The sequence below is a fragment of the Limulus polyphemus genome, unplaced genomic scaffold (assembly GCF_000517525.1).
Source record: "Limulus polyphemus unplaced genomic scaffold, Limulus_polyphemus-2.1.2 Scaffold944, whole genome shotgun sequence".
NCBI classification, from domain to species: Eukaryota; Metazoa; Arthropoda; class Merostomata; order Xiphosura; family Limulidae; genus Limulus; species Limulus polyphemus.
Window position 1 is genome coordinate 73,509 of NW_013666554.1, and position 21,386 is coordinate 94,894.

The 21,386-nt window shown below is 31.3% G+C and overlaps 1 protein-coding gene across 1 annotated transcript in view; it reads left to right on the top strand.

The window, feature by feature from the left end:
- Positions 1-21,386, top strand: part of LOC106461361 (ubiquitin carboxyl-terminal hydrolase 24-like) — a 197,302-nt gene that overhangs the window by 68,514 nt on the left and 107,402 nt on the right. Inside the window, exons 18-23 of the mRNA XM_022388299.1 lie at positions 4,501-4,554; positions 7,347-7,459; positions 10,267-10,444; positions 11,439-11,543; positions 12,029-12,145; positions 17,976-18,002. Of these exons, the coding sequence (XP_022244007.1) occupies positions 4,501-4,554; positions 7,347-7,459; positions 10,267-10,444; positions 11,439-11,543; positions 12,029-12,145; positions 17,976-18,002 (594 nt within the window). The remainder of the gene's footprint in view (positions 1-4,500; positions 4,555-7,346; positions 7,460-10,266; positions 10,445-11,438; positions 11,544-12,028; positions 12,146-17,975; positions 18,003-21,386) is intronic.

A 21,386-nucleotide genomic window follows, 5' to 3' on the forward strand; every position in this document is an offset into this window, starting at 1 on the left:
CCCCTTAGGTCGGGCATGTATGTGGTCTCTTCAGTGGACTCTACACAACCAATGGAATCTTACTTGGGATCCCTTGGATTCTCCCATTACCCTTCCTCCTTCCCTTGTCAATGATCTGTGTTAGAGGTTGTACAGGGCCCACACATCATTGGGTGTACTGCTTCCTCCTCCTCGCACAGATTCGCATCTCTTCACCGATGCTTCCCTACATGGTTTAGGGGTATAGGCTTCCAGACAATGGTCTACAACTGAGCAATCTTACCATATCAACATCTTGGAATCAACTTGTTCTGATCCATTCTGATATTTTACAGTGGTAGCTTATATTCCCTTTGCAGTCAAACTTTAGATCTACTTTTTTGGGTCCTCACACTTGGGATAAGTAATGAAGATGAAATTGGTTGATAAAACATTTTATTTACAAGGCTCAAATGTTTCGGAATAATTTATTCCTTCTTCAACGAAATCTGAAAATTGTGTCGCAAAGGTGATTATTACTAAAATTATAATAAAATAATATAATCATTAGTTTACTTAGTTATTAAGAAAAATGGATGGATGAAACAATGTTTATATATATATGTTACATTCAAGCTGAGTTAAATATGAAAATTTAGAACAATTTTAGATCTAAAGAGCTTTGTGAGTTGTTAAGGGTTGGGCAGTCTTTTGCTATGAGCAGACTTTCTTTAATATAGAGCTCAAGGTCTGAAGATCCTGTGGTGATGATAGAGAAATCTTTAAATGAAATATTGTGACCTGTGGGTTCAGAATGTGAGTGATTGTATGAGTGGCTTGGTTTAAGTGGTGGATGGCTGGTTTTGTTAGATACTCCTAAAAGTTCACAGATTCGAGTTTTTAAGTGGCATTTCCTTTTGCTAATGTACGTGACCTTACAGTCGCTACACATATATTTATACACAAGCCATGAACATAGAAGTTTAGGTACTTGATCTTTGCACTGAAATATGTGTTTAATGTGGAGGCTAGGTCTGTATATTATTCTAAGCTGAATTTGAGGATAGAAGTTTTTATTAGGGAAGAGAGTTGTTTTTTAATTGCGATCCCATGCAAGAAACAGAGATAATGAGGGGAAATTTAGAGACAGTGTGTACATTGGCTAGTGGTTGGATTTTATTGTTTAGGAAATTGCATGTAATCTTCATTAGAAATCAATCAGATAGCCATTATTTAACTTGTTTATGTAGAAGGGTAATTTCTTCGTGTAAAATGATATAATTAGAACAAAGATTAAAAATTCTGTTCAACAATGAAATAACCAGATTATGTTTGAAGCAGTTGGGAATAAAACTATTGAAATTGGTGTAGAGACCAGTAAAGGTTTTTTTATGATAAACACAGGCAGAAAAGTGTTTCCCTTCTTTGGTAATACTGACGTCTAGGAAAAGTAAAGAATAATTTTCCCCTAGTTTGGATTTGAACTTGATATTTGTTTCATTACTGTGCCTGTTCCAGACTATATTAACTTGTGGACTTAACTGGTAAAGCAGAAGGGAATAGCTGCCCATCCCTACCATCCCTTTGATCAAATAAATCAGGGGTGGTCTGCTTTTCAAAATTACACTGTCTCTGGTATCCCTGGTGCTACTTTCCAGTTCCAAGCCATTGGGGTGGTGGACCATAGAGATTTCCTCCTGAATGTGATGTAATGCTAATAAATAAATAAATATATAACATCCATTCAGTTGAGAGTAGGACAGTGGCATTCTTCTGGTGTAGATGATGCTGGTCTTCCATTCATGTGATCCATCTCTATATGGTGGACTGTGAGGGTTGACAATGTGCCTGTCTTCTGTGAATATATCCATAGGATGCAGTTGGATATCATTTATAGAGTAGAGGCAATCCACTTCCATGTGGTGGTACCCCAAAGTTCACGATGCACTTCAACATTGTACAGTCCTGTCTGAGTGGTTGAGGTTGCCCATGTACAATATTAAATGAACTTCATCTTTGTACAGTGGGCTCTGATGATTGATGTTGCACCCAGTTTTTGTGACTATCGTGTTGGTGAGGTTGTGTATCATTTATAAGGGCACTCCACTTCCATGAGGTGGAACCTGGAAGTTCACAGTGAGCTCCAATGCTGTACGGTCCTGTTCAAAAGGATGATGTTATGCAAGTCTACTAATATATATACTCCATCTCTGTATGGTGGGCTCCAAGAGTTGTTGTTGTACCTATCTTCTATGACTCTGGAGGGTTCAGTTCCATATAATACATTCCAATGCTGTATGGTCCTGTCCGAGGAGATGATGTTACGTTTGAGTAGATCCGTCACATTGCAGTTCATCCCTTCAATTGGGATCCCTGTTGACTGGTTTTGGATTTAGAGCTTGACCAATCAACATAAATCCTCACACATGTTGCCTGTGTTTTTTCTGTTCCTCACTCCATTTGCCTCATGATAACACAAAACAAGGGAGATAACGTTGAAAGGAGGCAATGGTTCTCCCTCTGGAGCTTCACCTCAAGGAATTTTTGTGGCCTGAGGCTGATTTTGTGCAGTGCAAGCGTATCAGATTGATTTGGTATATGATGTGACATCCCCCAGGGGCTCATCTTTTACTGCCATCATTTCCTGGATGTATGGTTAGTTGTGGATGGTGCACAAGTGCCCATTTTGTAGATTGGTTTACACAGTATATACTTGCGTTCTACTGCACTTGCGGTGAAGACAGTGTAAACTCTTCTCCTACCACCCTCACCCTTCCTCCCTACTGAAACCCTGTGCTTCTTCTGCCTGAATTTGAAGTGATAGCTCAGTATCATCGATTAGAGGGAATCACATACGTCATGAGGGTGTTGCAATCCTATTGGTGGAGGGTTGTTGCATGATGATTTGCATGTGAGATGCAGTTGAACTACCATAATCATTTTGTATGTGGGAGTGTGAGGCTTGTGGAATGCAAAACTTTTTTTGCATATAGAGGGCAGCACATTTGTGAAAGGAGGTAAGTGCCTGTCGGAAATATATTTTCAGTATAAGAAAATTATAACTTCTGAATTATTCGGCAGACAAGCTATTTAAAATAATAAAAGCAAATATGAAGTACAACCTGTCATTTGATTCACTACTTGTATTACTCAGTGACAGGTGGTAAATCAAATATCTTGGGCATCATATTTATTGTTCAAATAGGTTTTAAAGCAGAAAATTTATGTGATAAAATTTAAATCATTAAAGGGAGTGAGTTACTTGAAAATATGAATTTAAGATGCAAGTTGAAATATTCCTTGGACACTGTCATAAAGAAGCTGGAACAGTTTTAAATACTCACTACTATATAATTTAGAATTTTTGGTTGATGGATAATGGACATATTTTATAGTGACTGTGAAGCAAAAAGTAAAAAAGATCTATTGGCTTACTGTTGCTGGTAATTATTTATGAAAAGATTATTGTTTGATGAAATAGCGAGACAGTACAATACAAAATCTTTCTGGGTTAATTTTTACATGTAGGATCCCAGATTTAAAAAAATATGAGCGTAATGTTTGAAGCAATGGTCAGCAGATCTCTCTACAAAATGACTTGCACTCTGTTGCTAGTTAGTGGTATTTTATAAACATAAATGAGTAACAGGTAAAACAAGTTAATCGAGAAACTCCTTGAAAAGGAAGTCAGTCTTAATTGTAACTGATTTTGCTAAAATTTATGAAACTAATAATGCTTGGAGATGGCTTGAATGGGTAATGAAGAAAAACTTTAATATAAGTTTAACATAACAGCAAATGTATAACATTTCGACAAGGTTTTGTCATCATCAGATTGTAAGTTGTTGGTTGAAATATGGATTTATTTATGTTAAGATCATGGGATGTAGACATTTCAAACCTGTACTTGGTCCTGACAGTATCCTTGAATAATTATTAAGTACAAGTGGGGAATTCTGAATCTTACTATATAATGTTATAGCTCTAGGACTGAGGTTACTGAATTTTTTTTATGTAATATAGTGTTTGAGTTAAAACTGGTAAAGAACACCTTCCAGTAAAAATGTACTTTTGAAGGATTCAAAATTTGGTCATCGTTAATTGAGATAAAATATCTTTCAATATTGTGACCTACATATTTTATTATTTACATGGATATTCTTTTGACTGCAGAATTTTCTATCTACAAAAAAAAAAAAAAAAAAAAGGTAGAACATACCAAATGATCCTAAATCTGATTTTAGTTAAAAAAAATAATTCAAGTGTTAGAAAAATAGATTATTTTAACAAAATTATATTTACATACCAACAGAGTTTAAATATTTGAAACTTGGTGTAGGAAGTGACAGAAAATTGTGTTCCATGAACTTGAAGCTCACTTTCTATTATGAAGTGTTTCTATTGGTTGTATTACTCATTTATTTATGCTACTGTGAACAGGAAAGTCTTATTGTGATTTCCAGTGTATTTTGATTTAAAGTTTTAAAGGTAAAATTCTTTCTAAGAAAATGACTTTGATTGATATTGTATTTTATTGAGCAGGATCCAGAGTCACTTCATTTGAAATTCATTAATGACTGCTATGGTCGTTTAGAGGTAAGTGCTTGACCCTACTTGTCTTTTAAGACATATTTGCATTTTTGTTTTTATTTAATATTTAAAGGAAACGAGGGGTAAACTTTTAAATTTATTTTAGTTGGTAAACTGTGCATTGATGTATTTGATTTTGAAACTGTTAAACCAATATAGCTGTCACTAAAAAGGTTTTCTGATTGCTTTTGCTTCCTGTAACCAGACAAAAAAAAGTTTGTTTTGTGTTCTATATTTTATGTTTTAATCTGTCAATTCACATACTTTTTATTACGTTATTTTCTGTACGAAGAATTGTCTCTTTTGCTTCCAGCTCAAACTTTATTCACATTGAAAACACATCAACAAGCTTAGCTGAAATTTTAACAGCATACTTAGAAAGCCAGAAAAATTGTAATAATTATAGAACCTTTTCTGCTTTTTATATGTTATTATTCTGTATTCTTAGATGCTCTATTTAAGTAAATAAAAAATTATTTATTGTAATAGTACCATTCGTATTAAAAAGTAGGGTTAAGTTTCATTAACAGTCAACAGCAATAAAAAGTAGATCCAGGTAAGTACTTTATTTCTTGTTTTTCGTGTGTATTCTTTATTTATTATTATCAAAGTAATTAAAATGTAAAACTTAGAAACTTATTAGGTTAGATTAGGTAAGATGAATAAAAAGTAGCTCAATAGCGTAATGTTCGATGAGTGATTTATTACTTTTGTGGTGGGATTATTAGTTAGACACAGTTCATAGGGTACTAAAACAATAAAATTGAAATAGAAACACATATATACTTTTATGAGCTTTAAACTATTTAGAATAAACAGATGTAGTTTCCTGTTACAATGTGAAATTATTCTAGAAAGAAAAACGGGTAATTTAGATATATTACATATATTTTTTTCTGGTGTTTATGAGTCCGGTCAAATTGACTCACCTCATATAGAGTTAGGGTAGAGAAAAAACAGATAAAATATAGTTTTACTGCAAAAAAATGTATGAAATTTACTTTTGTGGTTTTAAAGATTATGCAAATGAAATTTGACAGTTTTTCAGATGAAAATCATTTTGCACTGAGAGAATTCAACACTTTGACTTCATATATTCACTGTGAAATTTTTAGTAAAACTACTTTATTAAAAAAAATTTTTTTTTTTTTCTATAAAAGGCTAATAATGTTTACTGAAAGCTTGTGAAATTTTGTGAAGATACACAAAGCTTTTAGATTTTGTTGTATGGAAACACTAAAGGTTAGTTTGGAGTCATGAACTTGGCCGAATTGAATGGGCCTGTAGTGAGTGAGTTAAGTTGTGGCCTCTGGTTATGAATGAGCAAACTTTTATATTTAGGATCTATTCATTATTGACCTTAGTGAAATTCTTAAATTCATTAGAATAGACAACTTTGTCACAGTCATCTAAGGCATGTTCCAGTTCAACTCGGTTTGTTTCTTGTCATTGAATTTGTTTGTGCTCTTACAATCGTCTACAAATATCTCATGCATAGTAGATCCAATGTAACCTTGTTTGCAACAAGGATAAGTAAACTGATAACTCACATTTGATGTCTTCATTGATGATATTCTGGTTTCGTTGAATGTATTTGCAAAATATAATTAACAAGTATTTTTAAGTCAAGATATTGTTTGAAGTATTTTCCAGATATAGTAATCAAATATATTGAAGTTAACTTTAAACATTTTCTGGCTGGTATTTCAGCTTTGGAAGTTATATCAATACAAGCAAAAGTACCTGTCCCCAGTGACAGGGAAAGTTGAAGTTAATTTATCAATTTAAATTATTTCATGGACTTTAAAAAGGTTGTGTTGTACTCTCGGTTTTACTCTCAGCCAAAGCTCTGAGCTACTTATACCACCCACTGTGAAAGTAATTGTTGAGCATTTCGGTCACGCCAAGAGCCACTCAACAATAACACACGGCAAATCTACACTTTTATTCTTTAACTTACGTCACATTTTGAAATGTGAATGTGATAATTCTTAACAATTTAATGTAGAATATCCTACTTGCAAAATAAAGTTTGGCATCAACACTGTTCATGCCTGTTCTCCCTTCATTTAAAAAATTAATGTTGAGCTTTTTAAATGTGGGATAGACAAACGCTTAGACAGACACCTTGGTTCGCAATATATATATATATATAACATTGTTCAAGGAATACTTCATCAACATCGTAATTCATCATGCATGTAAATTATCAAGCATTTAAAATTTCTTACATAATGAATTTGATAACATTAAAAGATTTTTATGTAAGAATTGTTTTTCATATATAGTAGGTAGGTAGAATAATACTTGACTTTTGCAGACATGTACAAATGTCATGTAATTTTAAAAACACCATATAGACAGGGTGCCTTGAAGCATGCCTTAGGTGAGTGTGATATAGTTATTCATTCAAATAGTTCTCAAATTTTAATTAATCCTAATGATGAACAAAAAAAAACATTTCTCATTTATAAAGTATGTAATGTATTATAACCCGCTTTATATAAGGGTGACATTGTCTTCCCTTTGGATAATTTTAAGATACTAATTAATACCAATGGCAAACAGAACCTCCATTTAAAACAGATCTTCCTTATTCAAAAGGAAAGGTCACAGCTTAATCAAGTCAGTATATGATTTGTTGTGAAATATAATCTGTCTGTATACCTATAGTTAATGTGAACTGATAGTCATGATAATGTTTTCTACTTGTCACAAGATCTTCATCCTCTGCATGATGTATGTGAAATAACCGTTAACGTACATGTGTGTATGTTCTTTGTTGTTTATTATTTTAGTCAGAAGTATCTGCTGTTAGTGGAACAGCTATGTCAACAGCTGTTTCGAATGCAACCAAAACTCTGACAGCAATGTCTGTGACTTCGGTGGCCTCTCTTACACTTCCCACGAGGTTTGTAAAAAGAATTTATTTTTACACGTATTCCCCACATTGTTTCTTCATAGTTTTTATGTAAATTATATTTAATGCCACCTGATTTATTATATTTCCACAAAAGTGTTAATAAAACTACCAAGTGGTTTTTATGTCACAGTCTAGAAAAAAAAGTTTCAACTAAATTTGCACATTTAAGATGGAAATGTAATTTCTATTTTTTTTTCAGTTTTTCAAAACCATGAATGTAATTTGTCTTAAAATAGTTCAAGTACATCTCCTAATGTTTATTATTAAATGTTTTTCATGAGTGGTATTTTATGTGTTTTCTATATTTATTTAGTCGTGCAAATAATAAGCAGTTTGGTTTTAAACTTGGTGTACATGCTTTCCCTCATTTTTTGTATTACAGATGAGAAACAAGTTTATAATATAACAAAATAATTGTAAGTACTTAGACTGTATTGTTGAAAATAAGATGTGTATCTTTTCATCAAGTCAAATGAGTTAATGCACATACAGATGTTCTAAGTTGTTTAATAATAACTGTTATTTATTAATGGTATTAACCCTATAAGACCTGACACCATTTTTCAATTCTTTTCTGTGCATCTTACTGCATTACATCCAAAATTTATTAAGCCACTTTACTATCAGTGTATTTTATCAAGTACATTATAATTCAAAATTCTACAGAATGTCCGTAAAGTCTGGAATCAATGTAAACATATTTTATTTAAAGACATAGTTACAATATCTGTTCAAAATGCCAAGTTGAAAACATTTGTAAATGATACAGCATGACTGAGATATTGGATATCTACCCAGATGATTTTTATTGAACTGTTTCTCTCTTTGTCCATCCTAGATGCCCACACAACAGGATAATTTCAACATGTTCTTGTAAGATTAACGACATGATTATTACGTATGGGCAGTACAAACCTGCAACAAAAAGAATAAAACATAAAATTAATAAAACAATGTTTCAAATAAAATGTTTATATTGATTCCAGACTTTATGGACACCCTGTATATTATCTAAGTTTTTATTCCTTTCAAAAGAAACCTTTAAAACAATAATTTAAAACTCTGCTTTTTCTTTTCACATAAAGTTTGCAGTTACAACCATCAACTTTCAGAGTTGAAGAAAATGTATGTGTAATGTAGGTGTTCTTGCTGAGACATTGAACCTACAGTGTATACAGGTTGTTTACAAGTAATTTGAGAACATTCCAAGAACTTGTCCTGGAGATAACTGTTGTAAAATCTCCTCAGTTCAAGATAAACTACACCCACTTGCAAAGTAGATGCTGTGTTGCTAAGCAACAGTTTTAAGTTGAATGCCATGCTTATTCCCAATAAAAAGAGCCAATTTCATTCTGTATTTTGTAACCAGGTTAGGAAAGTTAACTGATGTTTGTGTTGTCCTGGAGATAACTGTTGTAAAATCTCCTCAGTTCAAGATAAGCAACACCCACTTGCAAAGTAGATGCTGTGTTGCTAAGCAATAGTTTTAAGTTGAATGCTATGCTTATTCCCAATAAAAAGAGCCAATTTTATTCTTTATTTTGTAACCAGGTTAGGAAAGTTAATTGATGTTTGTGTTTTACAGAGAAGGTTGGAAAAAGCTTTGTCTATTGTTGAGAGTGGTGCCCCTGGTACTTGGCTATTTTTTCTCACCATATACATATTAGTTCGATAAACTGTGAAATTGAATTTAAGTTTTACTTTTATGTTTTAGTTAATTATGAATTATTTGTGTTTTAAAATTCGTATTTGAAAGGTTAAATGATTATTTAAGTTTTTCTACTTGTTGCTTTACTGGTCATGGGTTATGAAAAGTGGCAAGGACAAATATTGTGCCACAGGCAAAAGCGGGCTCTCTACTGGTCATAATATTATATCGCCTGCGGGGACCCATTGAAGTGTGTCGACATAAATGAAAAAGATAAAAAATTGGAAAGGAAAATAAAAAATTTGTCAAAAGAACTAAGGACTTGAAATTATACATATGATCCAAAAAAATATTTTAAGATCATTCAAGTAAGAGATAAAAGGTAAGTACATATTTCCATTTCTTAACATTTAATTGCACTGTACATCGTGATAATAGCTAGAGTTAGTGATATGGTAGAGAAAACGAAAAATAAAGTAACCATTTACCTGAAAAAACTTGTGATATTCATTTAGTAGGTTCTAGAGGTTATGTAAGTGAAATGTAAAAGCTGTAAAATAATAATCAGTATTTTTATACTCAACATGAAAATCACCTTGTAGGTGAACTATTCAAGAGTCCAAATGAAAATAACTACATTAACCCTTTTGCCACGAGTATCCTATACTGAGCATGACACAAGGTTTTAGTGTCTTACATTCAAAATCTTATTAAACTACTTTGTGTTTATGTTATACCAATTAGAATAGCATAAAATTTTAGCTAATAATCCATATTTTAATAGTATACAAGTTTTAAGTTCTTATTTCTACGAGGCAATATTCTGATATCCAGTATTATGTTGATTGTGAAAATTGGATGATAATTAATAATACTGGAATGAAAAAAGGTTCTACTTGTATTCTGTGGCAGAAGGCTGTGATTGTGTTGTTTAATGATTTTCTAATTTTATATCTAATATTAATGTGAGTTTGTAGTGCATTCACATTATTTGTGCACATTAGACTTTTATTTACTTTTATAAAACTAAAGTTATTTCTAGAATATGTTATTATTGAGACTTCTTTCTTTATACACAATTCAGTTTCTGAATATTAATGTTTATAGTGTTAATACTCAAAATGTTGTTTTTATTGATTTTACACAGAACAGCCAGGCTCCAAAATATTCGTCGCCTTTTGCAACTTGCTATCAGATATGTATCTTCCATAGAAGAGCTTCATACTGCTCCTCGTAGCATTTTACCACATGGAGCATTCTATATTGGGTATCCATTATTTCTTCGAGTGGTTCTGGAGTCGGTAAAGGATGAAAAGTCTTTTTCAGTGAGTCGTTGCAATTTAAAAATAGAGAAAGTAAATAATATATACTTAATATATTACTAATATAAATTAGTATAATTGTTATACTACCCATTACAATGAATTTACATATGATATTTACATATGTGGAATTGTAACAGGTACTGTAACATGTCTTCAGAATCACATTCAGTGTATTGTTGTTTCTTTGTAATTACTTTTCATTAAGAATAAACCTTCCTCATTTCTGACACTTTTATGGCAATGCTTGGAAAATTTTTTTACATTTTATTTCTTCTCACAGGAAAAACATTTGAATCTAAAAACCAAAGAATATGTTTTGTAATTTATTTAAGTAAAAATATTTGGTATTCATATTATATTGGGAAAGAATTGAGATTGTGTCATGGATCTGTCTTTCTGGCACATCTTTTTTTTTAACACAGCTACATACGAGTAATTGGGATAAAATGACAAAGTAGTTCATTCAGTCACTAACACGAGTGTTAGAATAATTGTTTTTGTAAAATTAGTATTTTAATTGAAATATTAAAAAATACTTTTGAATATAACATTCTATGAAAAAATTTAAAATATCATTTACTTTCTTCAGTGTATTGGTTGGAGCACTAGGAGAAGAAAATTTAAATATTAACTAACTGGTTTGTTAAAAGTTTTTTCTTGCATCATAGTGCTTGCTACAGACTTGATTTCATGATGGTCATTATTAGAATATAATTGAATCTTTGTACCTCTTGATTGATATACTCATTCTATTTGAAATTATGTCTATAGACTTTAAATATTCAAATTGAAGTGCATTTTTACACAAATGTAATAAATGCAGACTTAATGATATTTTACATAATTAAGTCAAAACTATGATTTTATTCTGTTTGCTGAATATTATTGTGAATTTTATTAAAGTATTTTAATATTTTTAGTTTTATAATAATTTCTCAGAGATGTTAAGTCAGTCTGCTGTTGATTGATAATTTATTGTAATACTCCTATTCAGCTTCAGAGTCATAGCAATGAGACCTTGGGCTCAATAAGGCAGAGAATTAGCCAAATGGTGAAACAAATCCCTGATCAGTTGCAGCTCTATGTTGGAGATAATGTAGTAAGTTATTATTTGAAACTATGTAAATTAAAAGCAGCTGTTATACAGCACATTTTGTAAACATCTGTAGTTGTTATTTAGACTTTTTTTACAAATAAAGCATTTGGAACTGGCATGTTAATATTTTTCTATGAAAAAAGTGTCAATTATAAATAACTGAAAATACTAATTCAAGAAAAATAAATTAGTTTTATATTATTTATATGTGTTCTTCCTTCCTTTTTAGAAGGTACAACCTTTCGAAAGCAGCAAGTAAACAGAGGGTTTCAATAATATATATTACATGCAAAATTATTTAATGGTACTACCATTTCAGTCAAATATTCTCTGTAATTATTTTAAGAAAATGTATTATGACTTGATTTTAAGATAACAGTTTGTATGGGAACTAAATAAAACCACAAGTATTAATAAATAATTGTATTAAATTTGTAAAAACTGTTGAATAACATCATTTCTAAAATGTACTTTAATGTATTGTTCAGCTTGCTGTTACTAAGGATCAGAAACTACTAGGTCAATTAGAAATAGAGGAAGGGCAAGTTATTTCAGTGAAGTTCACAACAAGTTCTTCTGCATCCTTAGTCATTCAGGGATCACAGGTTAAGTGGACTTTTGTATGCTGTTGATATGCAGGTGTGAACCTGACACACACACACAAAAAAAAAAGTTGTGCTGGGGTCCAGATAACTTTAATCACATTTTCTTTTAAGAAACAAACATTATGAAATAAAAGACAAGATACATAAGAATCTTGAAAGGTTTTTCCAACTTTAATAGCTTAATACTACTACCCATTCATTATGTACAATTAAATTTTTAATTCTTTAATAAGCTAAAATAACTTTAAAACCAATAAGACCATCTTTCTTTGAAAGTGAGTTGAGAAAAATACCTAATCGTACTGTTCTCGCTTTAATTCACTAAAAATATTTACATAAAAAAAATCAAGCAATTATTTGTATATAAATATGTTTGCAATTTCCCAACTCAATGTACAACTCCTAGTTAACTAAATAACATTAAAAAAATTTCAAAATTTAAGGAAAAATATTATTTTCAACTAAATTTCAAGAAAATTTTAAGTACAAAATATTGTAGGATTGATATTTTGTTATTTTGTAACAATTAGTTGTAACTTGCAAAGAAAATTTTGAATTTACATTTCTGTGTAGCCCCAAGGAGTCTCATTTGTAAACAGCTTTTTAACAATTTTTCATTTTAGGTTACTAAGAAATTATTCTTCGTTGAAAATATATTTATCTATGCCTTCTTACTCACATGATTTTACTTTTCTTTTACTGATTTTGTGACTGCAGTGGTTTGTTCCTACCATTTTATAATGTCACTGCATGTAGTCTGACTGATTATTTATGGAGCACAAATTTTAATATAGCTACTGGCAAAGCTTAAATACCATTCGATAGATATTATAAAGTATTTACTTTAATCTAGAGTAAATAGATTTGTGAATCATAGTTTCTTGGGGCCCCCCAGTGGCACAGCGGTATGTCTGCGGACTTACAACGCTAGAATCTGGGTTTCGATACCCGTGGTGGGCAGAGCACAGATAGCCCATTGTGTAGCTTTGTGCTTAACTACAAACAAACATAGTTTCTTGGGAATGTGACTAGACAAAGATCCCACAGAGATGAACAAAAGAATCTGGTAGGAAGTTTAGAAAAGTTTTCAATTTTTTCAGTAGATATTATTTTTGTCTCTGAAAATGTTTTTGTATTCAATTATATCCATTTGAAAGGTGTGAAAAGTTTCTTCTATAACAAAACGTCATATAACTTTAGTTAGATTTAACGAGTGTGGTAGGTATTAGTTCCAAACGTTCCAGTGATTCAAATTTATAGTTATTGAAAATTATTTACATTTCCAGGCTTTTAGCGTGAGTACTCATATTTTTATTAAGTAATTTATTTGGACTATCACCACATTTTTTTTTTTTAGTTTTTTTAATACACAAGTTTTTGGCTCAATTACCTAAGCCTTCTAATGGTGTAAGACATTTAGTAAACAACAGGATCTAATGGAACAATTCAAATCACAAGTTGCCTAGCAACAATGAAAAAACAAGAACATGCCCTAAGTTTCTTTACAACAATAAGCCTGAAACCTAAAAAGCTAATATAAAATAATGTTACAAGGTTAAGAAACATAGCATACCATATTATTATTGTGGTTTGTTAACATAATGCTAGTAAGATAGAATCAACAGTAAAAATAGATAAATAAAGTAAGATAACAACAACAAATTTAGGTTACTTTTATAACAGCATTAGAGTCAATGTATGTTTTAATTTCTTTAATGAAAGGTAACCATTGTTTGTTTATTTGTTATGGATTTCACGCATTAGGTTTAAGTTTTGTTCCAACTTTTAACAGTTGTCAATCTGAATGATAAGGTTTTGACTAGTTCTAAAGAAAGTGTTTTATCATTAGGTTTAAGTTTTGTTTCAATTTTTAACAGTTGTCAATCTGAGTGATAAAGTTTTGACTAGTTCTGAAAAAAGTGTTTTATCATTAGGTTTAAGTTTTGTTTCAACTTTTCACAGTTGTCAATCTGAGTGTGATAAGGTTTTGACTAGTTCTAGAGAAAGTGTTTTATCATTAGGTTTAAGTTTTGTTTCAACTTTTAACAGTTGTCAATCTGAGTGATAAAGTTTTGACTAGTTCTAAAGAAAGTGTTTTATCATTAGGTTTAAGTTTTGTTCCAACTTTTAACAGTTGTCACTCTGAGTGATAAGGTTTTGACTAGTTCTAAAGAAAGTGTTTTATCATTAGGTTTAAGTTTTGTTCTAACTTTTAACAGTTGTCAATCTGAGTGATAAGGTTTTGACTAGTTCTAAAGAAAGTGTTTTATCATTAGGTTTAAGTTTTGTTCCTAACTTTTAACAGTTGTCAATCTGAGTGATAAGGTTTTGACTAGTTCTAAAGAAAGTGTTTTATCATTAGGTTTAAGTTTTGTTCTAACTTTTAACAGTTGTCAATCTGAGCGATAAGGTTTTGACTAGTTCTAAAGAAAGTGTTTTATCATTAGGTTTATGTTTTGTTCCAACTTTTAACAGCTGTCAATCTGAGTGATAAGGTTTTGACTAGTTCTAAAGAAAGTGTATTATCATTAGGTTTAAGTTTTGTTCTAACTTTTAACAGTGTACCTTACTTCGATATTATTGCTGCTACACAAGAATTTTGCCAGTCATTTAGAAGAACATGCTGCTACTGCTGTTTGTTTTAAAATCAAGGAAACCATTAAAAAATTTTAGACGTAACAAAAAAAACCCATAAAGAACATTATTCTCGAAGAACATAATGTTCTTTGCAACCTAAAACAAGATAACAATATTGTGATTTTGCCAGTGGACAAAGGGAACTCTACTGTCCTTTTGAACAAAGAGGATTATGAAAAGAAGGTAACAGATTTATTTCCTGACCCTGTATACATACTCTAAAGATCAGACCGTACTAAAAAACTCTGAAAGAACTAAACAAATTTCTTTCACAACTTATGAGAGCAGGAGAGATTATGAAAGATACATATCAATGGTTATCTTCTCATCATTGTTCTCCTCCCACCCTTTATAGTCTTCCAAAAACTCACAAGTCTGACATACTTCTACAACCTATTGTATGCTATATTGATTCCCCTATGTATAACTGTGCAAAATTTTTGTCTTAAGATTTTGAAACCTTTAGCTGAAAATTATGAATACTCCTTAAGAAACTTACAACAGTTTGTTGAGATTATTAGGGACAAAGAGGTCAATAATGATGTCAATCTTGTTAGTTTTGATGTGGTATCGCTGTTCACAAGAGTTCCTCTCTCTGATACTATTAGTATTATAAAAGATTTACTACATAAGGGTGTCTTACTTCCTGACAGAACACTAATCTCAACATAGAATATTATCAAACTTCTAGAATTAGGCTTAGAATCTAGCTATTTTCTTTGAAACTATCAGTACTTGAAAATGAAGGATGGTACTTTGATGGGCTCTCCTCTCACTCCTGTTTTTGTTGAAATTTATATGCAACATTTTGAAACTATGACCATTTCATCTCCACTACACCTTCCTCCATTAAGCTTCAATGTGTGATGTTATTTCTGTGTTATGGAAACATGAAATTTAGACAAATTTTTATTACATCTAAATAATCAACACGCTTCTATAAAATGTACCTTAGAAGTAGAGACAAGTAACTCCTTACCTTTTCTGGATGTACTACTAAACAATATAAAGAAAATAATAAATAAATATATATATAATATTAATATAATATTAATATTAATAAATATATATATATATATATATATATATATATATATAAATGTATAATGTTATGCGATTTAAGCTATTTAGTCTAAACATTTATGTTTTCCTGTTATAATTCTATTCATTCTAGAATGAAAGAGGCATAATTTATACTTATTTTCTAATTTTTTTGGTGGTTGGGAGCTCAGTCAAATCTACCGAACCCATACAGAGATTAATTACTGAAAATAACAGATAAAATATAAAGTTTTTTCTTAAGATATGTTTGATAACTATCCAGACATTATAAAGATTTCGCATGTGAAAGTTCAAAATTTTCTGATGCATAAAAGTATTTTTAATTTTAAAATGAAAATTACTTTGCATGATAGAGAGGCAACATGTGAAAAGAACTTGCATGAGAAAAACATTACTTTACAAACCTTAAGACTTAATAAAAAAAATAGATATTTTGCATATGAAAGCATTGTAATGTTTTCTGATAAACTGCCAAATTTCGTTAACATTCACTTACTAATTTAAAAGTTATAGCATGAAAACTAGAACAGCACAAAATGGTTATGAGGTTGGTCCCAGAGACCGGGCCCATGCTGAAAGAGTTAAAGAATTTCAAACCATGCATTGACACTAATGCTGTTATAAAAGTAATCAGTCATCTGATTACAGAATGTTAAGTAATGACTTGCAGTTTCAAATACTGCTGGCTGTAAACTAAATTTTATTGCTTAACTCTTTGTAATACTTACAACATCTTCTATTAAATATCTACAGTAGAATGACATGTGCTAAAAAGTCAAGCAGGGTCTTTCACCTGCGCTTCCATAATTCCTGTAAACTAAATTTTATTGCTTAACTCTTTGTAATACTTACAACATCTTCTATTAAATATCTACAGTAGAATGACATGTGCTAAAAAGTCAAGCAGGGTCTTTCACCTGCGCTTCCATAATTCCTGTAAACTAAATTTTATTGCTTAACTCTTTGTAATACTTACAACATCTTCTATTAAATATCTACAGTAGAATGACATGTGCTAAAAAGTCAAGCAGGGTCTTTCACCTGCGCTTCCATAATTCCTGTAAACTAAATTTTATTGCTTAACTCTTTGTAATATTTACAACACCTTGTATTAAATGCTTACAGTAGAATGACATGAGCTAAAAAGTCCTCTACCTGCTCTTTCATAATTCCCCAGAATGCCTTGGCACCAAAATCTCAGTAGATAATGCTTGAATCCAAGCCAGACTGTGCATATTGCCTTTTTTCTTAATGGTTGTTTGTTATCTATATTTACACCTTCTTGTGTTTAAGTGTAAGCCTATTTTTGAATTTAATTTACTTTAATTTATGTTTGATAACATTAAACTTTTTAAGTGGTATTAGGGACTTTGGTTGATTGTGTTATATAAATGTTCATGATCAGATTCCCTTAGTAGTTGATCATTATCAGCCAATCAGGTTTAGTTCTCTTCTACCAATTGGTGAGAGTGGGAAAATTCATCCCTGTTTGCATTGGATGTCTTTCTCATCTGTATAACTCACTTTTGAATAGTTTAAGGCTCTCCCTGCTCCTTGCATTTGTTACTTAGGTTACAAATGTAGCTGTTTTTTTTATCAGGGTCCTGGTACTAAGATGCATTAGAGAATCATTTGTAGTATAAGTGTAGGACTCTTAAGGTGTACTAAGGAATCATTGGTAATGTAAGTGTAGGATTGATTAGCTAACATTAGAGATGACAACATTATTCCTACAGATACCCAAAACATCTAATCTGGTTAAGAAGTCATGACTTAAGAAACACATTAGGGTCTAAACTAATACTTTGTAATTTGTACTTGAAACATATTGACAAAAACAACAACCTTATGATTTATCAGTGTTAAATAAATTATAACTTAACATAAAGGTTAAGTAGTTTGAGGGTTAATTTATTGTACTTCTGAAAAGAAGAAACAAAAATGTAAGTCTGAAGTGTTGGGAGCCTAAGTGACTTGTAAAAAACACAACTTTATTACACAGTTTTATGCTTCATTTGTAATTTATCATTTATGGAAGCATTTGTAGTTCTTTGATATTTTTGTTTTAATTTTTTTTGTATTTTATGCATTAGTTTGAAAATTCTCATTTTGTGTTATGATATCTTTTCAGGCAGTAAACTCTGCTGTTTCAGAGGAGGTAATCTTCTTCTTGTTATTAATTTTTCTTAAATGCAAAAGATAAATAAAAAACAAAGATAACTATCAGGTAAAAATATATTTTTTTTGTGAGGATTAAAAATTTGAAAACACTAATTTTATATAGACATTGCATGCTGCCATTCTACGTAATGTTCTAAAAATCAATTTGAACATGAGAAAGAGTTTAAAGACCTCATTTTAATCAAACTAAAATGAACAAGAAACCTGAACCTGTAGGCAAGTGATATGTGAAAAAATGGCCTCATATTTCATAATTGTTGATATGTCATTAACAAGAATATCTATACAAAGTTTCAACGACATCCATACAAAAATAGGCAAGAAAAGTGCTAAAAATGTAAACTTTCATATTTTATTATCTATTGTTTTAATTTAAGTGGCTATTGTTCGGGAAGAACAAAACTAAGGAAGGGGCAGTGTTACGACAGCAAAAGTCACGTGATGCTAGTAACACATGATGAGTTTCTAGAAGGATCGGGGAACATCACAAATAATCCAGTATTTGCTAGACGCCCTATATTTTAGTATATAAGCAGGCAAATAAAACGAGATAATTAATTGAATTGCAGACAGGCAGAGATAGAGATGGACAATTGTGTCAAGCGCGGTAGTTACCATAAGTAAAATGCGTGAATTGTTGTGAATTATAGCGTGTGTTTAAGTTAAAGTGACTGTGGAAAATTTAGTGTATTGCAAAGTTGTATTGAGAAAGAATAAACTAGTTTTATTTAAGAAAGGACTTGTATTGCTGAAGTTTTTCGGAAAGAATTTCTATGGAAAATTAACCAACAAACACAGAGACGTAACAATATGTTAAAAAGTTTAAAAGATTTACTATCATGTGATTTTTGTTTCTTAATAAACACTTAGTTCTCTTAAGTTTTGAATACTTTTATTTTTACTAGTTTCATATAGGCTAAGATAAACCACTTAAATTCTTTCAGTTGAAAAAAGGTCCACAAACTTTTGATAATAAGATTCTTTCCATTCTGTAATGCTAGATTTGCCCCTGCTTGAATGTGCAGTTTGAATATCCAATATACCATCACATACTATATGCATGCAAAACTATATATATTGCAAATTTCAAACTGATATAAAATAAATCAGTGTTTTATTGAATAGATCTGTTTAGTTCTAATATGCTGTCTCAATTTTGTTTATTAATTTCACGATTTAAATAAATATTTTGGAAGTTTAATGCTGTTATATTTGGCTTGCATTTAAATGAATGGCTTTTGTGTTGAACGATTGGAAAAACTTTTTTTATACATTGTAGGATTATATAAGAAAACAACATTAGAACATCTAGTGTTCTGAAGTGTATTAATACCTATTGTACAATTATACTACTTCAAATGATACTTGTGTTTTAGACTGGTATTCTCTGTTTTCTAAAATTATGTAAGGTGATTTTTTAATTTTGGAATTTCAGTTTCAGTTAATTTTCATCCTAACTAGGTATTAGCTAGAAGTAAGTCAGTCTTAGCTGTTGGAAATGACACTCTAACACTTCAACGATTGTTTTTGTATGCTGGAACTTTTGTTCATCATTGTGTACATCATACCTCATTAAACTTTATGATTGGTCAGGTCTATAAAGACCTTCTCCACAACAGTGTACTTTGGTTCGTAGAGGGTAGGTATTGTGACTACAAGCTGATTTGTTTTTTGTTACACCTGTACCATGTGGCAGTATAACATTTTATGGCATTTAAATTGTTTAAGCAAGAATGTGGTCAAATAAAAAAAAGTTATGTTTAATAAAAATTATTATACTCTTTTATAATTCAATTTATATGAGCGGTGTTATAATTGTTCATTTGTATTACAAGCATGATACCATATAAGCTGTATAACTGTTCAATCAAGGCAGTGGTACTGTACTTGTACATTCACACTCAGATATTATTGTATCTAATTCGAAATACTGACAGGTCCGTCTGCAGGGTAGTGCGACGGGTGTGAATGCACCCCCACTGAAGTCACCCCCCCCCCCATTTTCTTGGGTTGCACACCCCTCCTTAATAACGTAAATTAATATATGTACATGCATTGTTAACACCCATTAAATACAGCAATCTCTGACTCAAGAAGTAAACTTTGTAATATGTATAACAAGTTAGATTACTGTACTTTATAAAATTCATTTGTAAGGATGCACATAATTGGTTGACTGTCACACAGTGATAGCGATACCACAGCCTAAAATTTTCATTGAAGAGTATACAAGATGTAAGGATAATTTAAAAAACATGCCATTGGAAGACCTTCATGAAACTTTTGTCAAAAGTATTAAAAGCTGTGATAAAATGTTCTTCCTCCAGATTTTCATACAGTTGAAAATTGGTTGTATCCTGCCTGTCATCTCTTGTGAGTGCAAAAGAGGGGCTAGCACCCTTAGGAGATTGAATACATACAGTAGGGTTAGCATGACATGTGAAAGGCTTTCAAAACTTGGCTTAATCCATACACATTATAGTCAATCTGTGGACATAAATGAAATTGTAACTCGATTTGACAATTTAAATCCACGCAGGATTGAGATGGACAATCTACTTTCATGAAATGAATTTGTCAAGGTCACAGAAAATAAAATCAATAACTTAATTAAATGTACAGAATTTATAAACACAAAATTAAAATTCAACAAAGTCTCTTAATTTTAGGGGACGTATCTTCTTCCATACTGGTCTCTGTTTCGTTGGCTTCTGCTTCACGTGGGATTCATTTGCTCTATCCAGAAATGTCCTATTATCAGTAATAGTCACAACAGTGGTAGTAACTTCATGAAGGGCTTCACTGTTTCTCTTCTCATAACCGAGTAGAGTTTCTTCTTCGACAGTGGCAATTCCAGGTGACATGTCTTCAGTGGCGTCTTTTGTTCCATTGTTCACTTCATCCCAGCTGAAATGTTCTGGACCGTGATAATGCCAAAGCCTGTTGGCCTGCGCCACCTTTGTCGTACCTCGCCGACCACATTTCATTCGGAAAGTCACGTCTGAGAGACGATCCACTATATCATATGAGCCTTCACATGGAGAAGACAACTCAGGAGATTTCCCTTTGGTCTTCCTGGGATTATGCAACCACACCTTGTCTCCTGGTACAAAGCTGACTTCAGTAGATCTCTTATAATAACTTCTTATCATAACACACTTGATGGTGAATATCATCCATCCTTTCAGATAACACTTTCACGGACTCTGGCACATTTAGTGGCAACTCTTCATAAGGTGGGCGTCCTGTTATCAGGTACAGTGGCAACTGAAGTTCCAAACCAACATCAGCTTTGCTGGAGTGTATCCAGTGGCTTCATGCTCTGCTGTTCTATAGGTCATCAAAAGTGGAGGAGTAAGAC